The sequence below is a fragment of the Tiliqua scincoides genome, chromosome 8, assembly GCF_035046505.1.
Source record: "Tiliqua scincoides isolate rTilSci1 chromosome 8, rTilSci1.hap2, whole genome shotgun sequence".
Classification (NCBI taxonomy): Eukaryota; Metazoa; Chordata; class Lepidosauria; order Squamata; family Scincidae; genus Tiliqua; species Tiliqua scincoides.
In genome coordinates, this window is record NC_089828.1 from 23,750,821 (window position 1) to 23,772,015 (window position 21,195).

Genomic DNA, 21,195 nt, shown 5'->3' on the forward strand with positions numbered 1-21,195 from the left:
CGGTATATAAATACTGTTAATGTTAATAATAAAGTGTGTGCTTGTCTCTCCCCATCCCCTTTGCCAACTGCATGGAAACAACTTTAAGGGGAGGGGGAGGAAAGCGGGAAGGTTTAGAGATCGAAAGGGGGGGAGTGGAAGAGGGAGGGGTTGAAAAGAGAGTTTTCACTTTGATGAGAATCGATCCCAGGCTGGGAACTAGGAACCAACCAGACAAGGATCAGCAAGGGTTAAGGGCTGCAAGCCGAGCATGCTCAGCGGGCGGGTGGCAGCAGCCACTCTTGCAGCTGAGCAACTCTTGTTTCTTCTGCTAAAGCGCAGACAATGGGCAGAAGAAGGGCTCTGCCCAGTATTCTGCCCAGGGGTATGACTGTATCCTGTGAGAGGACATCCCATGCCTCCCCTTTGAGTTTCTGGTGCTGCCCTAAAGAGCCAGGACTCAGTTTGAATAACACTGATATAATAGGTTAAAACGAACATTCTCTCTCTCTCTCTCTCTCTCTCTCTCTCTCTGTGTGTGTGTGTGTGTGTGTGTGTGTGTGTGTGTGTTGGGGGTGTCTGTAAGAGCAAGATAGTCCATTTCTATATTTGAACTTCTTGTGTACAAGCAAAATGCAGCAGGCTGTAATTTAGTCTATTGTGGTTTCAGTGTCTAAGCAATTCAGGGTATCGTTAAACCGCAAGTAGTAGGGTATGTTTCCTACCAAGTATTGAAAACTTGCATTACTAAGACTACTTTTTTTTTAACCTTTCCATTCCTTTATTGGGTTACTGTATTTGAAAATGGTGGGCTAACCTAAATGCACACACATTGTGCAATTCCTGTGCTTGTGTGTTAATCCTAAAGAGTTCTGCAGCCTACGTTACTCATGGCCTGATATGTTCCTAGCTTTGTGGGATGTACATTCCAAAGTGGTGATGAATGACACCCTGAGGTCTTGCAGCGCTGTCCTACATGTGTCTATCTAAAAGCGAGTCCCATTGTGTTCAGGGGGGCTTGCTCTCAAGAAAGTGTGTAGGATTTCAGCCTTGATCAAAAATACCCCTTGGTTTCCTAAAATATTTGACCATCTAAAAGGGAAAAAGAATTTTTCAATAAAACCTTTGCAATTGCATGGGATTGCACTTGTGTGGCTTTACTAGTAAAAGTTAGTCCGTGTACCACCAGCATGATTCTTATTTTCTAATTTACTTACCTGAAAAGAGACTGACCAACCAGCCTCACCTGCCTTCCCCTTTTGACTTGAAACAGAAGAGTAAAGATCTTGGTGCCATCTATTGTTTGTGGTTTTTGTAATACTTTAATATGATTTGCATAACTTGTTCTTCTAAGATGGCTTATTGAAGGATGGAATAATGTGTTGAACTGTAATAACATAGTGGAATGCTTTGAGAGAGAGAGAGAGAGAGTGTTTGCATTTTGCATGTAATGCATCTTTTACAGGAGACAAGCCATATCATCTGAAAATGGCTAAAATGGTCATTTGCTTTGCAGACTCACAGTTTTTGTTTGGCTATTAAGTTATGAACTTGTGTGATCTGTATGATAACCTCCTTCCAAGATTCTTTTGGCTTTCCACAAAGACAAAGTTGTATAATATGTTGTTTGATATAAATGTGATCATTAATCAGTTAAAAACCAGACTGAACTTTTTAAAAAAAAAGTTTTTCAACTAATCTCCTAGACAAGTGGTTCTCAAACTTTTTAGTACTGAGACCCATGTTATAGAATGACAATGTGTCATGACCCACCAGAAGTGATGTTGTTAACTTGGAAGTGATGCCATGGCTGGAAGTGATATTATCAAGAAGGAAAAATTTTTAAACTCCCATATGAGAAAATCAAATCAATTTGGGGCACAATCCTAAGCAGGTCTACTCAGAAGTAAGTCCTATTTTGTTCAATGCAACTTATTCCCAGGAAAGTGAGGTTAGGATTGCAGCGTAAGTAAATTAAAAGTTTACAATAAATATAAGTTTTAAAAATTATTCAAAATAAACCCTCCCAAGCAGCGGCTGATCTGTTTAAAAAAAAATTCCCCAAATGTCCCAAAGGCTGCAGTCCTATCCACATTTACCTTGGGGGTAAGCCCCATTGACTATCATTGTTAAAAGCATATACATCGTAGCCTGTTGAAAATACAGATCTGTAATGTTTTCCCAAATGTGGTCACATACCATGGTAGCATCAAGTCTATTAAAGATAAAATGCACATTGAAATGAATGGGAATCCGCCTGAAATTGGCTCATGACCCACCTAGTGGGTCTCAACCCACAGTATGAGAGACTCTGTCCTTGGCAGAATATTGTATGGAGCTGGCAAGCACGCATTTTCTTTTGAGGGGGATGGAATGATGGATGGGTTTTGATTTATGCTAACAAGCCTGAGAGTATCCTATTCCATCATTCCAAAAATCCACCTAATTCAGTGCTTTGTGTCCCACAGTGGCCAATAAGGTGTCCCTGCAAAACCTACAAGCAAAGTATGAAGTATGTGAGCAAACTCTATGACTGATATTCCAAGGCGTGATGCCCCTGGATGTGGAGGTTTCATACAGCCAAAATACTTAACCTTCAGTGCGCCATTCTGTAATGATTTCATCACTTTTCTAAAGTCATTGAAACTATTGGCTGTTACTGCATCTGCAGCAGTACATTCGTAAGCTGAATTATCAAATTAACAGAAATAGGCCCAGGAGTACAGACTTCTTTTAAAGTAAACAGAGGTGCATCTCCCGTTCTGTCAGTTTGCAGGCTTCCAGCTTGGGGAAGCACAGTAGACACAGCCTGGAACTTCAGATTTTTACAAGGTTTCAGACATTGTAGCTATATGGCAGGTATAAACAGGGAAGGAGTGTGTGTGTGTGTGTGTGTGTGTGTGTGTGTGTGTGTGTGTGTGTGGTGCACTCCCCTGAATAACCTCTCCGATTCACATGAACACAGCTTCTGTTGTGTTTTATTCAAATTCCAACTCTGGAAGTGCTTTTTGTCTGGTTACCAACTGAGGTGGAAGGAAGGTGAAGGATAATGTTAAGACAATTTTACGAGAAGTTCAGGGTTTTTTTTTGTTGACTACATTGTCGCTGCAACTGGTCAACTTCCCAAATTGGGATCATATAGTTTTTGGAAAACAGAAGATCGTGTGGTCAGGGACTAGGTTCTATAAAAGCATAGCTTCCCATCCATCTCTTCCAGATTAGGTAGTGTGCCATATTGGGACAATGAAGGAGCCGTTCTCAACTCAGAGGAGACGGAATTCCACAGTACAGGCACTACCACCAAGAATGCTCTATTTCTGGTCACCATCCCTCTAACCCAGCGATTTTCAATCTTTTTCATCTCATGGCACGCTAATAAGGCACAAAAATTGTCAAGGTACACCATCAGGTTTTTGGCAATTGACAGGGCACACCCTGCTGTCAGTGGGGGGCTCACATCCCCTATTGGCCCTACTAATAAACGACCTTCTCCCAAATTCCTGTGGCACACCTGTAGACCACTCATGGCACACCAGTGTGCCACGGCACAGTTGTTGAAAATGGCTGCTCTAACTTCTCTTGATAGCGGCACAACCAGCAGGACCCTCTCCAGTGACCAAAGAGAACTGCCTTGGGGGGCTGCTGCCTTGGATGTTTTAAGCTAGTGGGTTGAAAATACCTTCAGTAATAGCACTTTGTAGATGCAGCGGTCCTGCATTCCAGATTGGAGAGAGAATAATCTAGGTGGTCAACGAGAATTCAGTAAGCCCCCAATGGGAGGGGAAATCTGATAAAATATGGTTTTGTTGAGTTAAAGCTGAAGGATTGGCTAGCCTCAAACTCTTCAAGCAAAGTTCATTGTCCTAGGCATTCCTCTTGTTCAGTGGTTTCCAACCTGAGGTAGATGTATCCCCAGGGGTGCTTGCCAAGACCTTTAGGGGTACTTGAAAAAGAATTGAATAATGACAGAAAAAAGGCAAGCCTGTAGTAGAATACCTTGTGGGGCTGGCATTAGAATGTCTTGCAGGGCTAATACAAGGGGTACAATTTATGAAAATGGGCTGTCAAGGGAAATGCAAGTGAAAAAATGTTGGGAGCCACTGCTCTAGTCTATTGTATCTTAATGTGTCCCAGGGAGCCCTGTGGCTCCCTGAGACCTCTTCAGGAGCTCCACAAGCACACCAGAAATGGCCATCTGCTTGGCACTGTGCCACTCCGCACATGCACTGAAACTTTGGGGCTCCTGAGTCTCTCCGCATGTCATGGTGAGGCTCTTAGAGACTCTGTTTAGGAGTTTAAAGAGCTCCAGAGACTAAAAAGTCTGAGAACTGCTGCTCTTGTCTATTTTTAAAAAATGTATTTATGTTCTTGTATGTTGCATGTGAGCTTCAGCATTTTATGGGTATTGTAAATGTCTGTGTAGCTTCTCCCTGTTCTTATAGTAATAAGTGGGGAGTGATACGGGGGCCATCCACCTAGCATCTGCTGTCAAAGAATTCTGCTTGTAGGGGTGAAAGTTAAATGTACTACTGGTTGTGTAAATTTTTGCTTTTTCATTTTCCACGTTACATCACACAAATTGCCTGCTGCTTTAACGCTTGGCTTCCTACTCTAATTACATAAGTTATCTGGCAACAAGCATTGTACCACTTTTGGATGACTGCTTCAGAATATCCCAAAGGATGACCCCTTCTCTTATCCTGATTTTAAAAGGAGGGGGGAAGCCTCTAAATCAACTGTTTATTATACAGGATACGTCTTGAAGGCATTGGGGGATGACTGGCATCTCTAAAAATTACATGGTAATGCGAATCGTACCATAAGAAGTATAGAGAGCAAATAAAGAATGACAGTATGGAATGGTGCATAATGTAAGGGTTAGAACCTTTAAAAGTTGTCTATTGAGAGACTAAAGATGATGGACGGTGTAGTCAGAAGTGCACAGGGAAAATGGTACTGACTCTGTCGTTGTACCTCCTGATCTAAAGAAGTTTATAGACAGCAGACTTAAAGATAGATATATTTTACTCTATGCATGTCTGGCCTGTGGAATTTACTGTCATGTAACATAAATACGAATGGCATGTGTATATCCTTAAGATGAGAAAAATGCTAGGAGTAAAAGTAAATCAGTAACTGTGAGCAAAGACAGGAAGGCAACTTTGGTGCCCAGAACATCTCTGAACCTCTGACTTCTCAATTCTGGAGGTGAACAGCAGACCACAAATCACTGGCAAAATGCCCTGTACTTTCCTTTTAAGAAATAGAATTCAGTGTGCAATCTTGGGGTTATGTCACAGATATTCAGTGCTCTGAAAAACCAATGCTTTAAACTGCGTTCTAAGGAATACTTGAATTTTTCTGTGTAGGATTCCTTAGTAACAAACCAATCTTTGTTGAAATGTAGCTTGTCCATTGCTATGGATATTCCATATGCAGTTGCAGGAGAAGCTATCTTCTAGAGCAGGGGTGTCCAGATGTTTTGGCAGGAGGGCCACATCATCTCTCTGACACTGTGTCTGGGGCCGGGGGGGGGGAAGAATTAATTTACATTTAAAATTTGAATAAATTTACATAAATGAATTTATTAGAGATGGAATTTATATGAATGAATGAAGGTCTCGCAGTAGCTCAAGGCCTATAAAAGGCCTTGCACAAAGCAAGGCCAGCCTTTCCTTCGCTGCCACTGCTGCATCACAGATGTGAAACAGCAAGTAGTGGAGGAAGCCCTCATCCCACAGCTCAGGTGAGAGATTAAACAGTCATCCTCATGCTAAGAGCAATTGCGTTGGGCCAGCATGGGCTCCAGCAAGTTTCTGGAGGGCCAGAGGCTCATTGGACACTAGGGACTCCCTGCGGGCCGGATTGGGAGCCCCTGAGGGCCGCATGTGGCCCCCGGGCCGGGGTTTGGGCACCCCTGTTCTAGAGGTATGTGATGTTGCTTTGAATGCCTGTTAGGGAGATCAAGCAGGGTATAAATTTGTAAATATGACACATAGTCATATTCACGCCCTGTGTGAACTGAATGGACCCTAGAAGATGCAAGACATGGGAAGGGGGAGTTCATAGAAGGTAGAAATTTTCCAAACCACTGCTCTGTGGACCAAACGGCTTTGGAGGAAGTTTTGTGATTGGAGCTCAGTGTCTGAAAAGCTTTCTATGTCCTCTTTTCTGAAAAGTAGCTGTAGGGAAAAGGGGATTTAGCACTTTACCCCCATGCCAATTTGACAGTGCAAATGCGTCACCAGGTGCTATTAGCCTTGGAGCAGAGGTTCCCAAAGTATGCATTGCGATGCCCTGGGGTGTTGCGATGTATTTCTGGGGGTGTCGTGGGATCCACGCTGCTGCTCGGGTGACACAACATATAGCTGGTGTAGAAGTTTGGAGCAGTGGGCTGGGCTCTCTGGAGCTGCAGAAGGACCCTCCCTACACCTTTTTGCACTATTTTTGAGAACTTTTTCACCACAACCTGGAAGTGGCAATGACATCATCACACCATCATTGCATCATAGCCACTTACTTCTGGGTCTGGAACAGAAGGAGGGCATTGTGGTCTGGCTACGTTTGGGAAGCACTGCCTTGGAGAAAAAAGTATATATGTAAGAACATAAGAACAGCCCCACTGGATCAGGCCATAGGCCCATCTAGTCCGGCTTCCTGTATCTCACAGCGGCCCACCAAATGCCCCAGGGAGCACACCAGATAACAAGAGACCTCATCCTGGTGCCCTCCCTTGCATCTGGCATTCTGACATAACCCATTTCTAAAATCAGGAGGTTGCGCATACTCATCATGGCTTGTACCCCATAATGGATTTTTCCTCCAGAAACTTGTCCAATCCCCTTTTAAAGGCGTCTAGGCTAGACGCCAGCACCACATCCTGTGGCAAGGAGTTCCACAGACCGACCACACGCTGAGTAAAGAAATATTTTCTTTTGTCTGTCCTAACCCGCCCAACACTCAATTTTAGTGGATGTCCCCTGGTTCTGGTATTATGTGAGAGTGTAAAGAGCATCTCCCTATCCACTCTGTCCATTCCCTGCATAATTTTGTATGTCTCAATCATGTCCCCCCTCAAGCGTCTCTTTTCTAGGCTGAAGAGGCCCAAACGCCGTAGCCTTTCCTCATCAGGAAGGTGCCCCAGCCCCGTAATCATCTTAGTCGCTCTCTTTTGCACCTTTTCCATTTCCACTATGTCTTTTTTGAGATGCGGCGACCAGAACTGGACACAATACTCCAGGTGTGGCCTTACCATCAATTTGTACAACGGCATTATAATACTAGCCGTTTTGTTCTCAATATCCTTCCTAATGATCCCAAGCATAGAATTGGCCTTCTTCACTGCCGCCGCACATTGGGTCGACACTTTCATCGACCTGTCCACCACCACCCCAAGATCTCTCTCCTGATCTGTCACAGACAGCTCAGAACCCATCAGCCTATATGTACAGTATCATATCATAAGTGTATTCAATAACTATAGTGACAGTCTCATGAACACACTTTTATCATAGGAGTAGTGCTTTAATTTCTGCAGGGAGATTTGTAGTATCTTGGAGGAGAAATCAGGGTCCAGGAAATGCATGTTTTGAGGTCTTTAAACTCTCTTCTCCATGCTGTATGGGGGGGGGGGTGTTTGAGGGATGAAGAATCCCATTGACTAGAGCAATGAAGTACTCAAAATTGGGACTGGCAGTGTCGGTTTTTTCTTTCTATCTCTCCTGAAATCTTCACTCACCCTGTTGAGTCCCAGTACCACTGCATGGGTCTTGCTCCAGGCTGACTGGACTCCTGAATAGTATCACTACTGTTAGGGCATGGGATTGGCTTCCTAAAATTTTGTAGGACAGCAGACTCTTGTTTAGACCGGCCTTGAGGGAAATGGGGATGAGATCTCGAGTCATCTGCCTGGAAGGTATTTGGTCTTCCAACTTGTCCACTGTAGACCGAAAGTGGGGGATAAATAGAGCATAACAAGGGAAAGTCAAAAGCTGAGAATGTTGGCCCTGATCCAGGGGTGTGGTTTTTCCCCATTTGGCCAGAAGTTCTCTAGATTTTGACCTCTGTCAAAATCTAGAGAACTGTATACTGACAGCTACGTGCTGTTTTAGGAAAACTCTGCTATTATCCTCCTTGAACAACACAAAGAAGCAATTTCTTTGTGATACATGGGCTGATCCCAAAGCTTACTAACAAAACTACTATTCATGATGATACATGCAATACTGATGAATACGCTTAAAGCAGACAAGTGATCTTTTTGTATTTAGTAAGAATTTTGCTGGTGAGTTATTGGGTCATCCAATACTTGTATAAATAAGAGTGCCATAATAATAAGGCATGGTACCAAACTACAATTAAAAATACTCATCCCTGGTATTTATAAAATTAACAAAATGAGTCCTGTATGAAAGATCTGTCTGGTCTAGCATCTTGATTCCCACGGAGGCCAGTTGGATGCAGATTGCTATGAAGCCTGTAAGGCAGCGATTTTGCCGTGGCACAGAGGCATGCCATGAATGGTCAACAGGTGTGCCGTGGGAGTTTGGGGAAGGGTAATTTATTAGTAGGGCCATGGGGGAAATGAGGCTTCTGCTGGCAGCGTGGTGTGCCTTGACAATTCTAGCACCTTGTTAGAATGATGTGAGATGAAAAGTGTTGAGAATCACTGCTATAAGTAGAGGTGTTTGAAAATGGTTTTGTTTACATACATACATAAGATCTTTATGGCATAGATAATAGAAATACAGAACAACAAACAAACATCCAGAACACACACACACACACACACACACACACACACACACACACACTAAAATAAAACAATCATAATAATCTAATACCCCCTCCCCCCCATTCACCATAATATAGCAGAAGACCCGGTGTTGTTTATTTTATTTAGAAGTAAACCCATTGTGTTTAGTAAGACTTAGGCTGCAGTCCTATCGTACTCATTGGAAAGAAAACACCTTTAGCTATAAGGAATGAACAATATTACTTTGTAACTGATGCCCTCACAGTCTGTAAATACACTGTTATACACCTAATATCAGTGTTGACAATAATATGAACAAACATGAAGCAAGTAGACATATAATGTGAAAATGGCTTTCAGAGGTGCTCTTAAGTCCACAAGATTATGTTCCTCTGCATTTTTTATTCCCACCTCCCCCCAGTGTTCTGTTTTTCCTGTCAACTCTCCCTGAGTTGCATCTCTCCTTGACCCCCCTTTGTATTTTGTGCCTCCCCAACTTTTCCCAGCATTCGTTACAGAAATAGGCATTTCCTTATCTTTTAGGCTTACTTAGTTCCAGCTGAGTTAATCATTGATCAAATGAGATTTGGCTTTTCTATTGCAAAACAAGTTATCTTTTTCTCCCCTCCATTACACTTCTTGTGTTTTGGGGCAGGTAGAGTGAAGTGGTTTCTTTTGCAACCTGTACACCCACAGGTTTTGGGAGTCTGCACCCCTTCCTGCAATATATTCATCAGCTGGGATGGTGCTGAACAGGGTGTGGTTTTATTCTATCCTTGGGTCATAAGCCTGGTAGATGCAGGAATTTGTACTCCTCCCTTCCAGATATAACTAAGCTATTTTCTAGGTTGTTGCAAAGGTTTTTAGTTTGGGGAATCTTTATGGAAGTATTAAGGGACGCCACCACCCCTCCCCCCCAAGTAAATTGCAAGCCTCTTTTTCTTGGCAGTACCTTGCCTGTGGGGAAAAAAACACTTGTAAGTATGTTAAAGTGGACAGTAAATAGAACAGCAGCATCCTCAGATTATTTTAATCTACACAGATCTTCAGATAGATATCTCTAGTTTGAGCCCAAAGTGGTAAACAACTTTAAAGCAATATAGATAGCAAAACAACTCCCATATCAACAATCCATACTTGAGTATTTTGCAATCCTAGGTCCAGAACACCTGCTCTTTAGAAGTGGTTCTGGATGCTAACTTAGGAGTTGCCAAAGCTGGTTTTAAAATTGGCATGTCATGTTCTCTGCGCCTTGCCCTAGTCAGTAATTTCATGACTACATTTTAAACCAACTATAGTTTCCGCATGGAGCGTTCTTCAGAATTTTCTGCTGCAATTCAAACATCCTAAACGCAAACGGTTTAGTTGTACAAATGTTGTATGTGGCTTGATGCCTTTGCTGTCCATATGCATTTTGTGAGCTCAAGAAACTAATAGGTGTGAGAGTGTCTGTTCTATGTGCACTTTATTACTATTTTTTTTTTTTTTGCTTTCATGGGAAGAGAGTTTTCAGTGGAAGAAAAAGCATCAACAGCTGCTGAGCAGTAGAGGGGAAATAGCCACTTGTAGGGACTTCTTGGTGAAGGTAGTGAACTTAAAAAGAAAACAGCTCTTCCTCCTTTTTCAACAGCCTGATGGAATAGTTAAAGATGCTTAGCTCTGGCAGGTAACAAAATGTACTGTTCTGAGCTTGGCATATACTCAATAAGGTCGAAGAGAGAGGAAATGTTTGGACTTTGCATATTAAACAAGATGCAAATAAGGCATTGCATAACTTGCAATAAATAAAACTTGCATATTTTGTCTTTCCCAATGAAAGACACTTAATTACAATTCAGGTTGCGCTTTGGTATTGGTTGTTCTGCTGCATTGCTTGGCAAGCTACATTTTAAGCATGTGAGAATCACAGTGGGAAAAGGACTGACCTCACCTTGCTTACCTTTTCAGTTGTAGGTGCCTGTGGCTTGCTACAGGAGTGTGACATGGCTATGTTCACTTTTTCAAGTTTGGTGGCACGCTTTTGATTTTAATTCATGCCTGTGTGTTGCTTAGCAGTCAGAAGGGCTCAGATCCTGTCACTAGATGGAGAAAGATAGCCCAGGCAGGGGCTTGGGGAAAGCAAAGGCCAAGAGAGGGAGGGAGTCTTTAGGAAAGGAGGATTAGAAACTGGGCCAGGCTCAGAACAATGCAGAGAAGAGGACAAGGTCAGAGGGTGGAGTTTGAGAGGGAAAGGAATACAGTACTTGAAGGGAGGGAGAACTGCATATGATCAGGAGCGGCAGAGGTGAAGAAGGCTCTGGTTTACATATAGATTTGAAATAACCAGGCAGATCTTTGAATTTGGACTCAAGTAGAGTCCTTATAATATAGTAGTCTTATGATATAGAGTCCTATTATATTTCTCTTCGATATATGTACTTGCATTTAAACTGAGGCATAACTTTTTAGTCCATTTAGAATTTTCCTTTTATATTTTAAATAAGAGTAGGGTTTTTTTTGAGTGTGACGTGATCCTGACTTAGAAGCTAGGCTTTAAAAAGGCTAGGCATTTTTTTTTCTGTGCCAATTATACGAAAAGAATGCTTGAGCTTCAGCAATATTGCTTTTGACCCACATAGCCTAATAAGGAACCAGTAAGCCTGCTGATCGTGTCTGGGATTATTTTTCGTGTCTGTAGTTGCGTAGGCTTTTCTTGCTTGTCCATTTTGTTGCTCAGTGAGATAAAGTTCCTGGAACTCTGCTAGAAGGAAAGCTGTCATTTGTGTGCAAGGCAAGAACTTCGTTGTGGTGGTTGATATTGCTGCCTGTAATGCTTTCCAAATGAACATTATTAGCGCCTTGACAAAATATGTACACTCTGGGAACTGGTCTATATTTGCCAGTAGCTGACTTGCGTATTTGTTCCCTGGAATTATGGTATAGACACATTTTTTTTTTAAGGCAAGCATCATGCATGTTCGTTATTTTCCACCAGCAAATATTTAAACTAAGATCCAGAAACAGTACTTCCTTCAAAAAAAAATCATTATGTAACCTATTGGGCTGGGTTCCCATGGTCTGATAAGAACTGAATGGGGGTTGTTTGCAAGTGTTTGAACTGTTTTATAAGGCACTGAAAATGGTTTTTGCCTTTCTTTGACTTACAAGATTCTTCTTCTTGCAGACAGCAGCTAAGCAGAAACCTGAGTTTCAAAGAGGAAGTTATTAACAAAACAGCAGCATAAAGTTAATGGCTGTTTTCCTGACAGGACTGGGATAATTATGGTTAACTTTTTGTTTTGTAGTAAATGCTTGTGTGGGTGAGTGCTGAGGTTGGGACTTGTTTTTTAGCCAAGGCTGAAGTTTTTCATCTGGCAGAACGAGGGCATGTGAAGATGGAGAAGAAGCCAGCCATAATAGGTGGTAATTTAGAAAAATAGATAGAAACGGATGCATTCTTTATCTCTTTCCCAAAAACATCTTGGTAGACATTCAGAATAGAATAAGAAGGATTTTTTTGTTGCTATATGTTGGTGTTCTTATCCCTTCCTTCCATGGAGCTCCTCATAATACGTAAGTTTGTCTTGGTCTTCACCCCCCGCCCCCGGTTGTCCTCACTGCAACCCTGTGAGAGGAGACTGGCTAGCTGAAGGTCACCCAGGAAATTTCATGGTTGCAGGGATTTAAACCTGGGACTCCTTGATCCTATTTCAACACTAACTGAGATGACACACTGGTGGTGGTTGAAGGGGGTGTGTGTGAGAAATCCAGATTTCTCAATAACTTTAACATCAAGGAGGAAGAACCTTTTGCATCTTTTTGAAAATAAATCTAGCTCTTTTACAAGTGCTTTCCAACATGAAGTTGATGTGAATTTTGCAACAGTGGCTCATTTTAGTTGTGTATAAAGTTGGGCATGGAAATGAATCTCAGACCCCTGGAACCAAACCGGTATCTGCGCCGGGTACTTGGTATAAAAATTGTCGTCCTATCTGGTTATTTGGTTCAGAACTTTTACTTTCTTCTTCTGGCTTTAACTCTGCTTGCAGCGAACTTTTCTACTGCCTCTCTTCCTTGTGCAATGGTCTTTTTGGTTTCTTCATGGAATGGACCAGACTGCAAGCATAGGATGATTTTAATGAACTTGTAGTAACACAGCTGGAGGCTATGAATTGCTTCCATATGTTTTTCTCCTTCTTAAAATAAAATAAACCTGTTTTGTGTTCCTCCTGAGAGTTTACCCTTCTGAAAGCAGTGCCCCTGAAGGCATGGGTGACAAGTTTGCATTTTAAACAGCTGTCCTTTTCTTTTGTGTTTTTTGTTCTTAAAGCCTTCCTCTCTATACTCTGGCTTGTTGTCTGACATAGAAACCCATTTTGGTCTGCAGTGCTAGTGCTCATGTGATAAAAGGTTAGTGTACGCTGAACTGCAGAGTCAGTTTAACGTGACCTTCCTGCATAGTACAGTAGCTTGTGTGTCATAATCCATAGCTGGTAGACCCAATAACATTTCTCCCACAAAGCACCCAGGTGTATTTGTAATCACTGGAAAGAATAAAGGCATTTAAGTTACCAGCAGTTGTACCTGGGTGGTAGGTTTAGAACCAGGTTGCTAATTGATGATAGCTATAACAGGGCCTCTACCCCATAATCATTTGATTATTCTTTGGACTTAGAAATTCCACGCTGCTTGTGGTGGTAGTGTTTGAGCCAACATTTGAGGTCTTGCAGAATATTTTTACTCTTCCTAGAATTTAGTGGCAGGGGCGGGGAGAAAGTTAAGACTACGAGGATATAAACTGAACCAAATGATCTCTTCATCCGTTTTTCTCTGCCCTATCCCGTGAGAAGGGAGAGCTCAAGGGGCTTTCTTAAAACAGTAGCCCTAATACCATCAGTGCTTAAATTCTTACTGAAATAATCCAGGAAAATGTGGATGTTGCATGTTTATCTCCTTTGAATGCACCATGTAAGATACATGGATTTCATTTGCAGTTTTTGTTTTACGTGATCCAGTTTGTTTTGTTTTGCATTTCATGGGTTGTATTTTAATTATTCTGCCACAAATTTAGTTGTCTTTAAAGCACAACTTCAAGAATATTATGGAATCCACTAATATGTCTGTCTAACCATACCAAAAGTCATAGCAATAAGTAAGGGAAAACATGGGTCATCAAAATTGATGAGATTTTGATAAGAATTGTCAAAGTTGACAAGAAAACAAGTAGAAGAATGGCTTTTTAAATAATTCTTGGAAATACACTGTATATACTTGCATATAAGTCAAAAAATTTAAGCTTAAAAAACAACCTTTAAAACAGCCATTTTCAGTCATTGTGCCATTGGCACACTTGTGTGCTGCGAATGGTCTGCAGGTGTGCTGCAGGAATTTGGGGAAGGGTCATTTATTAGTATAGCCATTGGGGATGTGAGCCTTCCACCAATAGCATGGTGTGCCTTGACAATTTTCAGAAAACTGATGGTGTTCCTTCACAATTTTATTGTCTTGTCAGTGTGCTGCAAGATGTAAAAGGTTGAAAATCACTGCTTTAAAAGCTTGCTCAACTCATAAATGGATTAACACCCATTTCATACCAAAGATACATTTGCATGACATTTAAAAAAATTTTTTGCAACACTTTCAGGGAACCCCCAAATGCACAATGAGGGTCCCAAAGTGAAATCACAAGATACATTTTCATTCATTAATGTTATTAATTTTAATCTTCATTTAAAACACAGATATTACAGATTGGCACTTACATAGTAGTGGTGCTATGGGTGTTAAGTGCCAATTTGTAATAGTGTCTGTGTATCTTATGCTTTCACTTTTTTACTACTCTTCAGTAAATTCAGCTATAGAGTTCTTAGGGGTAAAAATTACCAGTGTTTGCTGTGTGAGCATGACAGCCAGCTTTTCCAGGATCTGGCTGTGGATAAAATCAGACAAAATTAATTCAAAGAATTTCATAAATTCTTTACACCGGTGGTTCTCACACATTTAGCACTGGGACCCACTTTTTAGAATAAGAATCTGTCAGGACCCACTGGAAGTGATGTCATGGCCGGAAGTGACATCATCAAGCAGGAAAAATTTTTATCAATCCTAGGCTGCAATCCTACCTGCACTTACCCAGGAGTAAGTCCGATTTACTATCATTGTTAAAAGAATATACATAGTAGCTTGTTAAAAGTACAGGTCTGTACATTTCCCCAAATGCAATCACATAGCATGATAGCACCAAGTCTAATATATTAAAAATAAAATATTTAAATGAATGGGGACCTACCTAATGGATCCCGACCCACAGTTTTGAGAAACACTGCTTTGTTTTACCCTGCACATGCCCAATCTTGTCTGATTCTCAGAAGCTAAGCAGGGTCAGGCCTGGTTAGTAGACCTCCTGGGAATACCAGGTGCTGTAGGCTTATACCATAGTCTTTCGAGACTGAAGGTTGCCTACCCCTTTAAATGTACAGGTCATAGCAAACTCAATGCCTTTTGGCTCAAAACTTATTTTGGGCTTGACTTAGAAGTGAGGTAGACTTTTATATGTGAGTTTATACAGTAGTTATCAGTGGTATAAACAATAATGGTTTGGTACAGTCTGGTTTGGATAATTTAAAAGTAATAATTGACTACCTGGATTTTGTTATACAATGTGAGATATGTATTTCATACGTAAAGCTAAGTTGGAAAAATATCCTCAACTTGTAGTTACTGTATGCTTCATGCTGCATACTGTGTATTGAATAGGAAAAAGTAAGTATAGTTGGCATTGGTTCAATTTAAAAACACAGGATGTTCTACAGAGTAACTTCCTGCCCATAATTTCAAAACAAAACAAAATGCACAGTCTTTTGCCTCATTGCTATTATTTGCTAGCAAGGACCAAAACAGTTTGCCAGTAACCTTGCATACAGTATTTGTTTGTACTTCGATTAAAAGTTAATTAACTGTTACAAAAACTAACTTGGATTTTTCTCCTCCTTCCTTTTTTAATCAGAGCACAACAATGGAAGAAACAGCTATATGGGAACAACACACAGTGACGCTTCACAGGGTAAGTTTCTACATTTTTAGTTCTGCACCCATAACTCAGGATACTGTCAGCTTTTGAAAACAATAGCAAAAATCCAGATGTCCGGAAGGAACATCTTATGGTAGTTTCCTTTGAAATTAGCATGATTGTGAACTGCTTATAATAGTTTATAACTTCTTTGACCATCTTCTACAGCTGTATTTGGTCTTAGTCGTGGCTGTTATGTTTTTTAAAAAACACAACCAAACTTTAGACAATACAAAAGCAAGCTAACTTTTAAAACAATTTAGCCTTCTAAAACTGAATTCTTGATTCCACAGCAGCATGTGGAGTCATCAATCCGTGGAACTTTCCTTACATAAGTTATGTCAGGATTCTGCTAAGTTCTGTAGAATGCCTTACTAGCCACAGAATTTAACTTCACAAGAATTTTTGGCTGACTTTTTATATAAAGCAAAAAAGGGAGGGGTCCAATTAAAAATTCCAGTGGTCAGATGGCAGAGCTTCAATAGCCTGTGTTGCTCTACCTCGGAACCACCAGAACTACAATATGAAAAATAGGTTATGAAACCTTTTAGAATTTAGACAGGTTGCAAAACTCTTTTCTTATAGAATTTGGCTTTCTTCATATAGAACGTAGTTTGCAATAAGTGTATGTTTTCTTTCTTGCAGCACGTAAACAGCTTCCATACTCACCCCCTGAATTAGTAGAATCTGGGCAGCAACATAATTATATGATGTTGCCCTGTATATGTGTGTACAAAACAGTGTCCCTGCATAGCAGTATTTAGTTAGAGACTTATCTATGCTGTTTTATTTCTTTGAAGTATTTGTATTCCGCCTCTTAGTCTCAATTTCCGAGGCAGGCTAGGGGAGCACAGCTTCCCCTTGTCTTTGGAGGCTTTGTATAGGGTCAAGCTTCACTTGATGTCGGGGATGCCAGTCCGCATCCCTGTTGCTTAGCGACGCAGGACCGTATATTAAAAATAATGAAATAAATGGGGACCTACCTAAAATTGGCTCATGAATCACCTAGTCCAGACTCACAGTTTGAGTAACACTGTGTTTAGAGCATTAAAGTATTTTGGCATTCTGGCATTGAGTGTTGCCATTAATTGGAGTATTAATAACAATATTAAGAATATTTATATACAGGTTGAGTCTCATTATTCCGGTAGGTTCCTTTCCCAGAACTCACCCGAATGGCAAAAATCACACTATAGCAAATTAATTTAAAAAACAAAGTCCCTTTGCTCAGGTGATTTAAAAACAGCCTTGCTGACCTTTGTGATGCCTGAGTCATTAAGACGGACAATCCAACAATCAGTCTTTCTCCAGGCACTTTGAAAGGATTATCTTTGCCCCCTTTCTGTTCAGGGGGAAGGGAGGGGGTTACTTGGAGAATGATTGATGGATTGTTAGCTGGCTGCCCTCTAACTATTGTAAAGGACAATATTGTTTTCCTTTAATTTAAAGGGCCCTTCTCATCAAGCTGAGAGATAAAGCTTGTAGAGATAAAAATCTCTACAACAGTAAGAAAAGCATTTTAAAGGGGTGCATTCTTCCCCTTCTCCAGGGATCAGCACATTCCTTCTCATTTGCAGTGGCCATTCTTGTTGACTCAAATCTGTATATAACAAGGTTGGACCTATACGGCTTGTCTGCAACTGTTACAGCAGGGAGAGTATCTTTCAGTGCAACCTATGCATGCTTACTCATAAGTAAGTCCAATTGAGGTAAATAGAACTTACTTCCAGTAAGCATGTGTAGAATTGCAGCATTTATATTTTGCCCTCTCTGGGTATTTGGATTTGCTGCCCATCTTAGCTGCTAATCTCTGTTAACCCCTGTTTAAACCCCTTATTTCCTATGGGGGAAATTCCTCTTGATAAGTCGTTTCACTTATAAGTCCATGTTTTCCAGTCCCTGACCCCAACTTATAAAGGGGAAATAAACCTTTCCATGCAAACCTGGTAAGGAAGCAGAGGAAAGGTTCAGTAAGTTTATGCACATGTGAGAACAGCTGATCGTGTGTTCCTTTCTTGAGCAGGATGTGGAAAAGCTCTATTCTTGATCCCACAATAAAGGGGACAAATGGGTTGTGCAAGTGTAGGACTGGTTGGTGTGTGTGTGTGTGCGTGTGTGTGTGTGTGTGTGTGTGTACATGCATCAACATGATCAGTTGTGTTTAAAAACAAACTGCAGTTGAGCAAGTTTGCTCAGGATTAGCTGTTTTTGAGCATTGTATGCAACATATACTTAAAAGAAGTTAAACACCAGTCTCGTTGGATTACTTCACTGACTCATAAGCCACAGTTGGAGAACACTGGAAATTCTAGCATACTGACTCAGTTGCATTTCCTTATCCATCTGCAATGTGTGCTTCAACAACCTATTTGCTGCTATTCAGTTAAAAACATGTAATGCATGTTTTTGAGTGTACATATGAGAGAGAGAGAGATTTGATCTAAAGTAAATCATTTTCCTTTTGTCAGTGTGTGTTGTTCAATTCCTTAGCAGTCATTGACTTCAGTTTACAATTGACTGATTTATGGAAATAGACTAGAATGGACTAAAACCCCTCAGGCTGTTTTTGTGTACCTTAGTATCCAGATATTGAACACACAAGAGGAGACCAAAAGTAGTTGACCTTTCAACCATAGTGTGGATACCTGACAACCTGAGGTAGAATTTTGGTTCTAGTTCCCTGGTGCGGCATGATGTATACTGCAGTCGGAGGAATGAAGCTTAAATGGGAGGCTTTCCAAAGTTACACAGAGAGCTATACAGCACCATATGCTCTTAATTCCTGCCTGAGAGAGAGAGAGAGCATTTTGAAGCTCAGAAGCCAGTCTTCTTTCCCCAGTAGAAACTGGACCAGTAAGAGAGTTTGCTCCATCAGTTTCTTATCATAAGGTGACTGGAACGTCTTAAAGAATGGTTTTTGTCAAAGCAAGATTACCTCTATGGTTCTGTGTGAACAAGCATATGTTTTGCTGACTGGATTAGGGAAATGTGGAGAAAGGCAGCACATAGTTTTTAAAGTTTTTTTCCGGAATATGGGGCTGAACTTTGAGATAGGAGTCTTCTTGATTGTGAGTTGAAATGAAATGGCAAGTCCTGATCAGATCTTTGAATTAGAACTAACCAGAAGCCTTGGCAATGAAAGGGCCAGAGAGACCAGCTGTATAGCTTAGTGAACATATGACAGTCCCTTGCTATGTTCCAGGAAGCCTCGTGTAGTGTAGCATCCTCTGTGGCATCTGATATTCAGAGGTGTACTCTTTGGGACATGAATGCTGACTTGCACTCTTAACAGAGAAGTAAAAATACTTGAAAACTAAATATTGTGTTGAAACCCTGAATCTTTCAGGTTTTCTCTTGCCATAGGTCATCCTGGCATTCTAGCGAGAGTGGATTTGCGTACTGGTTGTGGCATGTTTGTAAGGACACACCTTGGCCCGAATTTTCTCTCCCTTCTGCTAGAGACAACTTTGAGAAGATTCCACCTACAAGTTTTACCTCTGAGACCCACAATCAAACTGTTCATTTTAAGAATGTTTTCAAGCTTGCACTAGAAAATTCCTTGTCAAGCTGCCACATAGTGACTGACCTTTTCTGTTCCTGGTATTGTTTTCCTAGAGCGCAGTTTACAGTTGTGAAACATGAAAGCGAGTACTATGCAACATACAGAGAGGCATTCATGCAAGATGGAATGCAGTGTTTTCCCTGCTCCTCTGGGCTTAGACTTCATTCTGAATTATTGTGGAATAAAGCATGTGATTTGACCTCCTAAAAGCTTTCAGAGAATGAACACCTGAAGAAGCTGCCCTTGTTCTGGGAGCGATTGCATTGTGCAAAAGTGACGTGCCCATTGGGGCAGGCATTTAGGCTAAGATTAATTGGTAGTACACACCATTTTAGAACACTAAGAGTTGCCTGTCTAATCTTGATCATGAATGTCACCCAGTGGGGAATGCTGCTCTGTGTCCAAGAATCCGTTCACATTTTACATTTTGGAGTTGTGCTCCTCTTAAGATGGCTTAGAGGCACATCTGTCTCATGCATGTATGCTGGTTTGGGGTCTGGAACTAACTATATTGCTTGCCAAGGGTATACTTGGGTCTCAGTTACATCAGAATGTTCCCTTCCCCCAGTAAGGAAAGTAGCCCCGCAATGGGGCTACTTGATTGTGTGGCAGCTCTGGAGCTGCCGCAGAATCAGAGTTCTGTGTTGGTCCACATGCCCAACATGGAGCTCAGGATCCAGTGGAACTGAACTTCACTAGTCCTGCCCCACTCCCTCTCCAGCACACCTCCTCCCCACCTCCCCCCATGCCCCGATCTACCGCCGTCCGGTGGTTCGGGCGACCATAGAGTGGTGGAGCACTGGCTTTCCACTGGCGCTAAACCAGTGTGAGCCTGTGCTGAGCTAGTTCGGGCGCTAAGCCCTACAAATGTGCCTTATAGCACGTTTGCGACAGTGTGTGTCAGTGGTAAGCCAGTGTGCAGAGCTCAGGATTGGGCTCTGAGGATGTTATCCTAAACTCATTTATAGGGGAGTAAGCCCCATTGAACACAGTGGAACTTGCTTATTAATAAATATGGATGAAATTTCACCTTTAGTATTTATTTCAGTTCCTGCTTAAAGACTCAGAGGGCTTCACACTTCATGGCAGGTTTCCACATTTTCTTTCTTTGTGTCTATGTCAATTTTTCATCTTCAGAAAATCAAGTTCCTAACTTACATGGTTGTGGAAGAATTGTGCGAGCATTTCTTACCATATGCAGAATATAGGACACTAGCAGAAAGTGAATAGGTCGTATGTGATCAGCATAGTCATTCACAGTACCTACCCCACTACATGTGCACACATTGCCTTATCAGGGTGCATTCCTTAACAACTACTATTAACAGGCTCAGAGGTCACTTTAACTTATAAATTGTTTCAAGTAGGAGAGGACCAGGGTTTGTTATCTTGTAGACTGAGGATACTCTGCGCCAGCCCAGCCAACTCTCAAGTTAGTGCGAACATACCTTATGGCACGTTTGCAACCATCCGAGCCGGCCCAAGGACCACTGCGCTGGCTCAAATGCCGGTTTGGATTGGGCTGTTAGTCTTCATAATCCTGTTTTGCATTCTGGCCAGTTGATTGCATTTCAGCTGAAAAGGTTTGAGCTTGTGTAGAGCTGTGACACTAATCCTTATCTGTTTAAAACAACAGTTCTGTGTGTTGTCCGAACTTGGTTGCTGCTGTTCACCTGTAGTCTGCAAACCAGAATGTGAAATGGAGAACTGATCCCATTTCCTGTCCTGGTTTGGAAACCACAGATTCAGATGATATGTGAAATATGTGTTGACAAGATGACATGTGTTTAACAGAATGATTCATAAATATGCAAGGAATTGCCAAGGCTCGCTGCTTGTTTGGATCATGTT

General features: G+C 41.4%; 1 protein-coding gene across 6 annotated transcripts in view; it reads left to right on the top strand.

The window, feature by feature from the left end:
• The window catches only part of TJP1 (tight junction protein 1), a 130,913-nt gene that overhangs the window by 43,799 nt on the left and 65,919 nt on the right, over positions 1-21,195 (top strand). For 5 of the 6 annotated variants that reach the window (XM_066636540.1, XM_066636541.1, XM_066636544.1 and 2 more), the window contains exon 2: positions 15,720-15,776. In XM_066636540.1, coding sequence (XP_066492637.1) covers positions 15,720-15,776 — 57 coding nt within the window. Of the gene's footprint in view, positions 1-13,104; positions 13,124-15,719; positions 15,777-21,195 lie in introns of those variants that run through there. The other variant, XM_066636542.1, reaches the window with a different exon arrangement.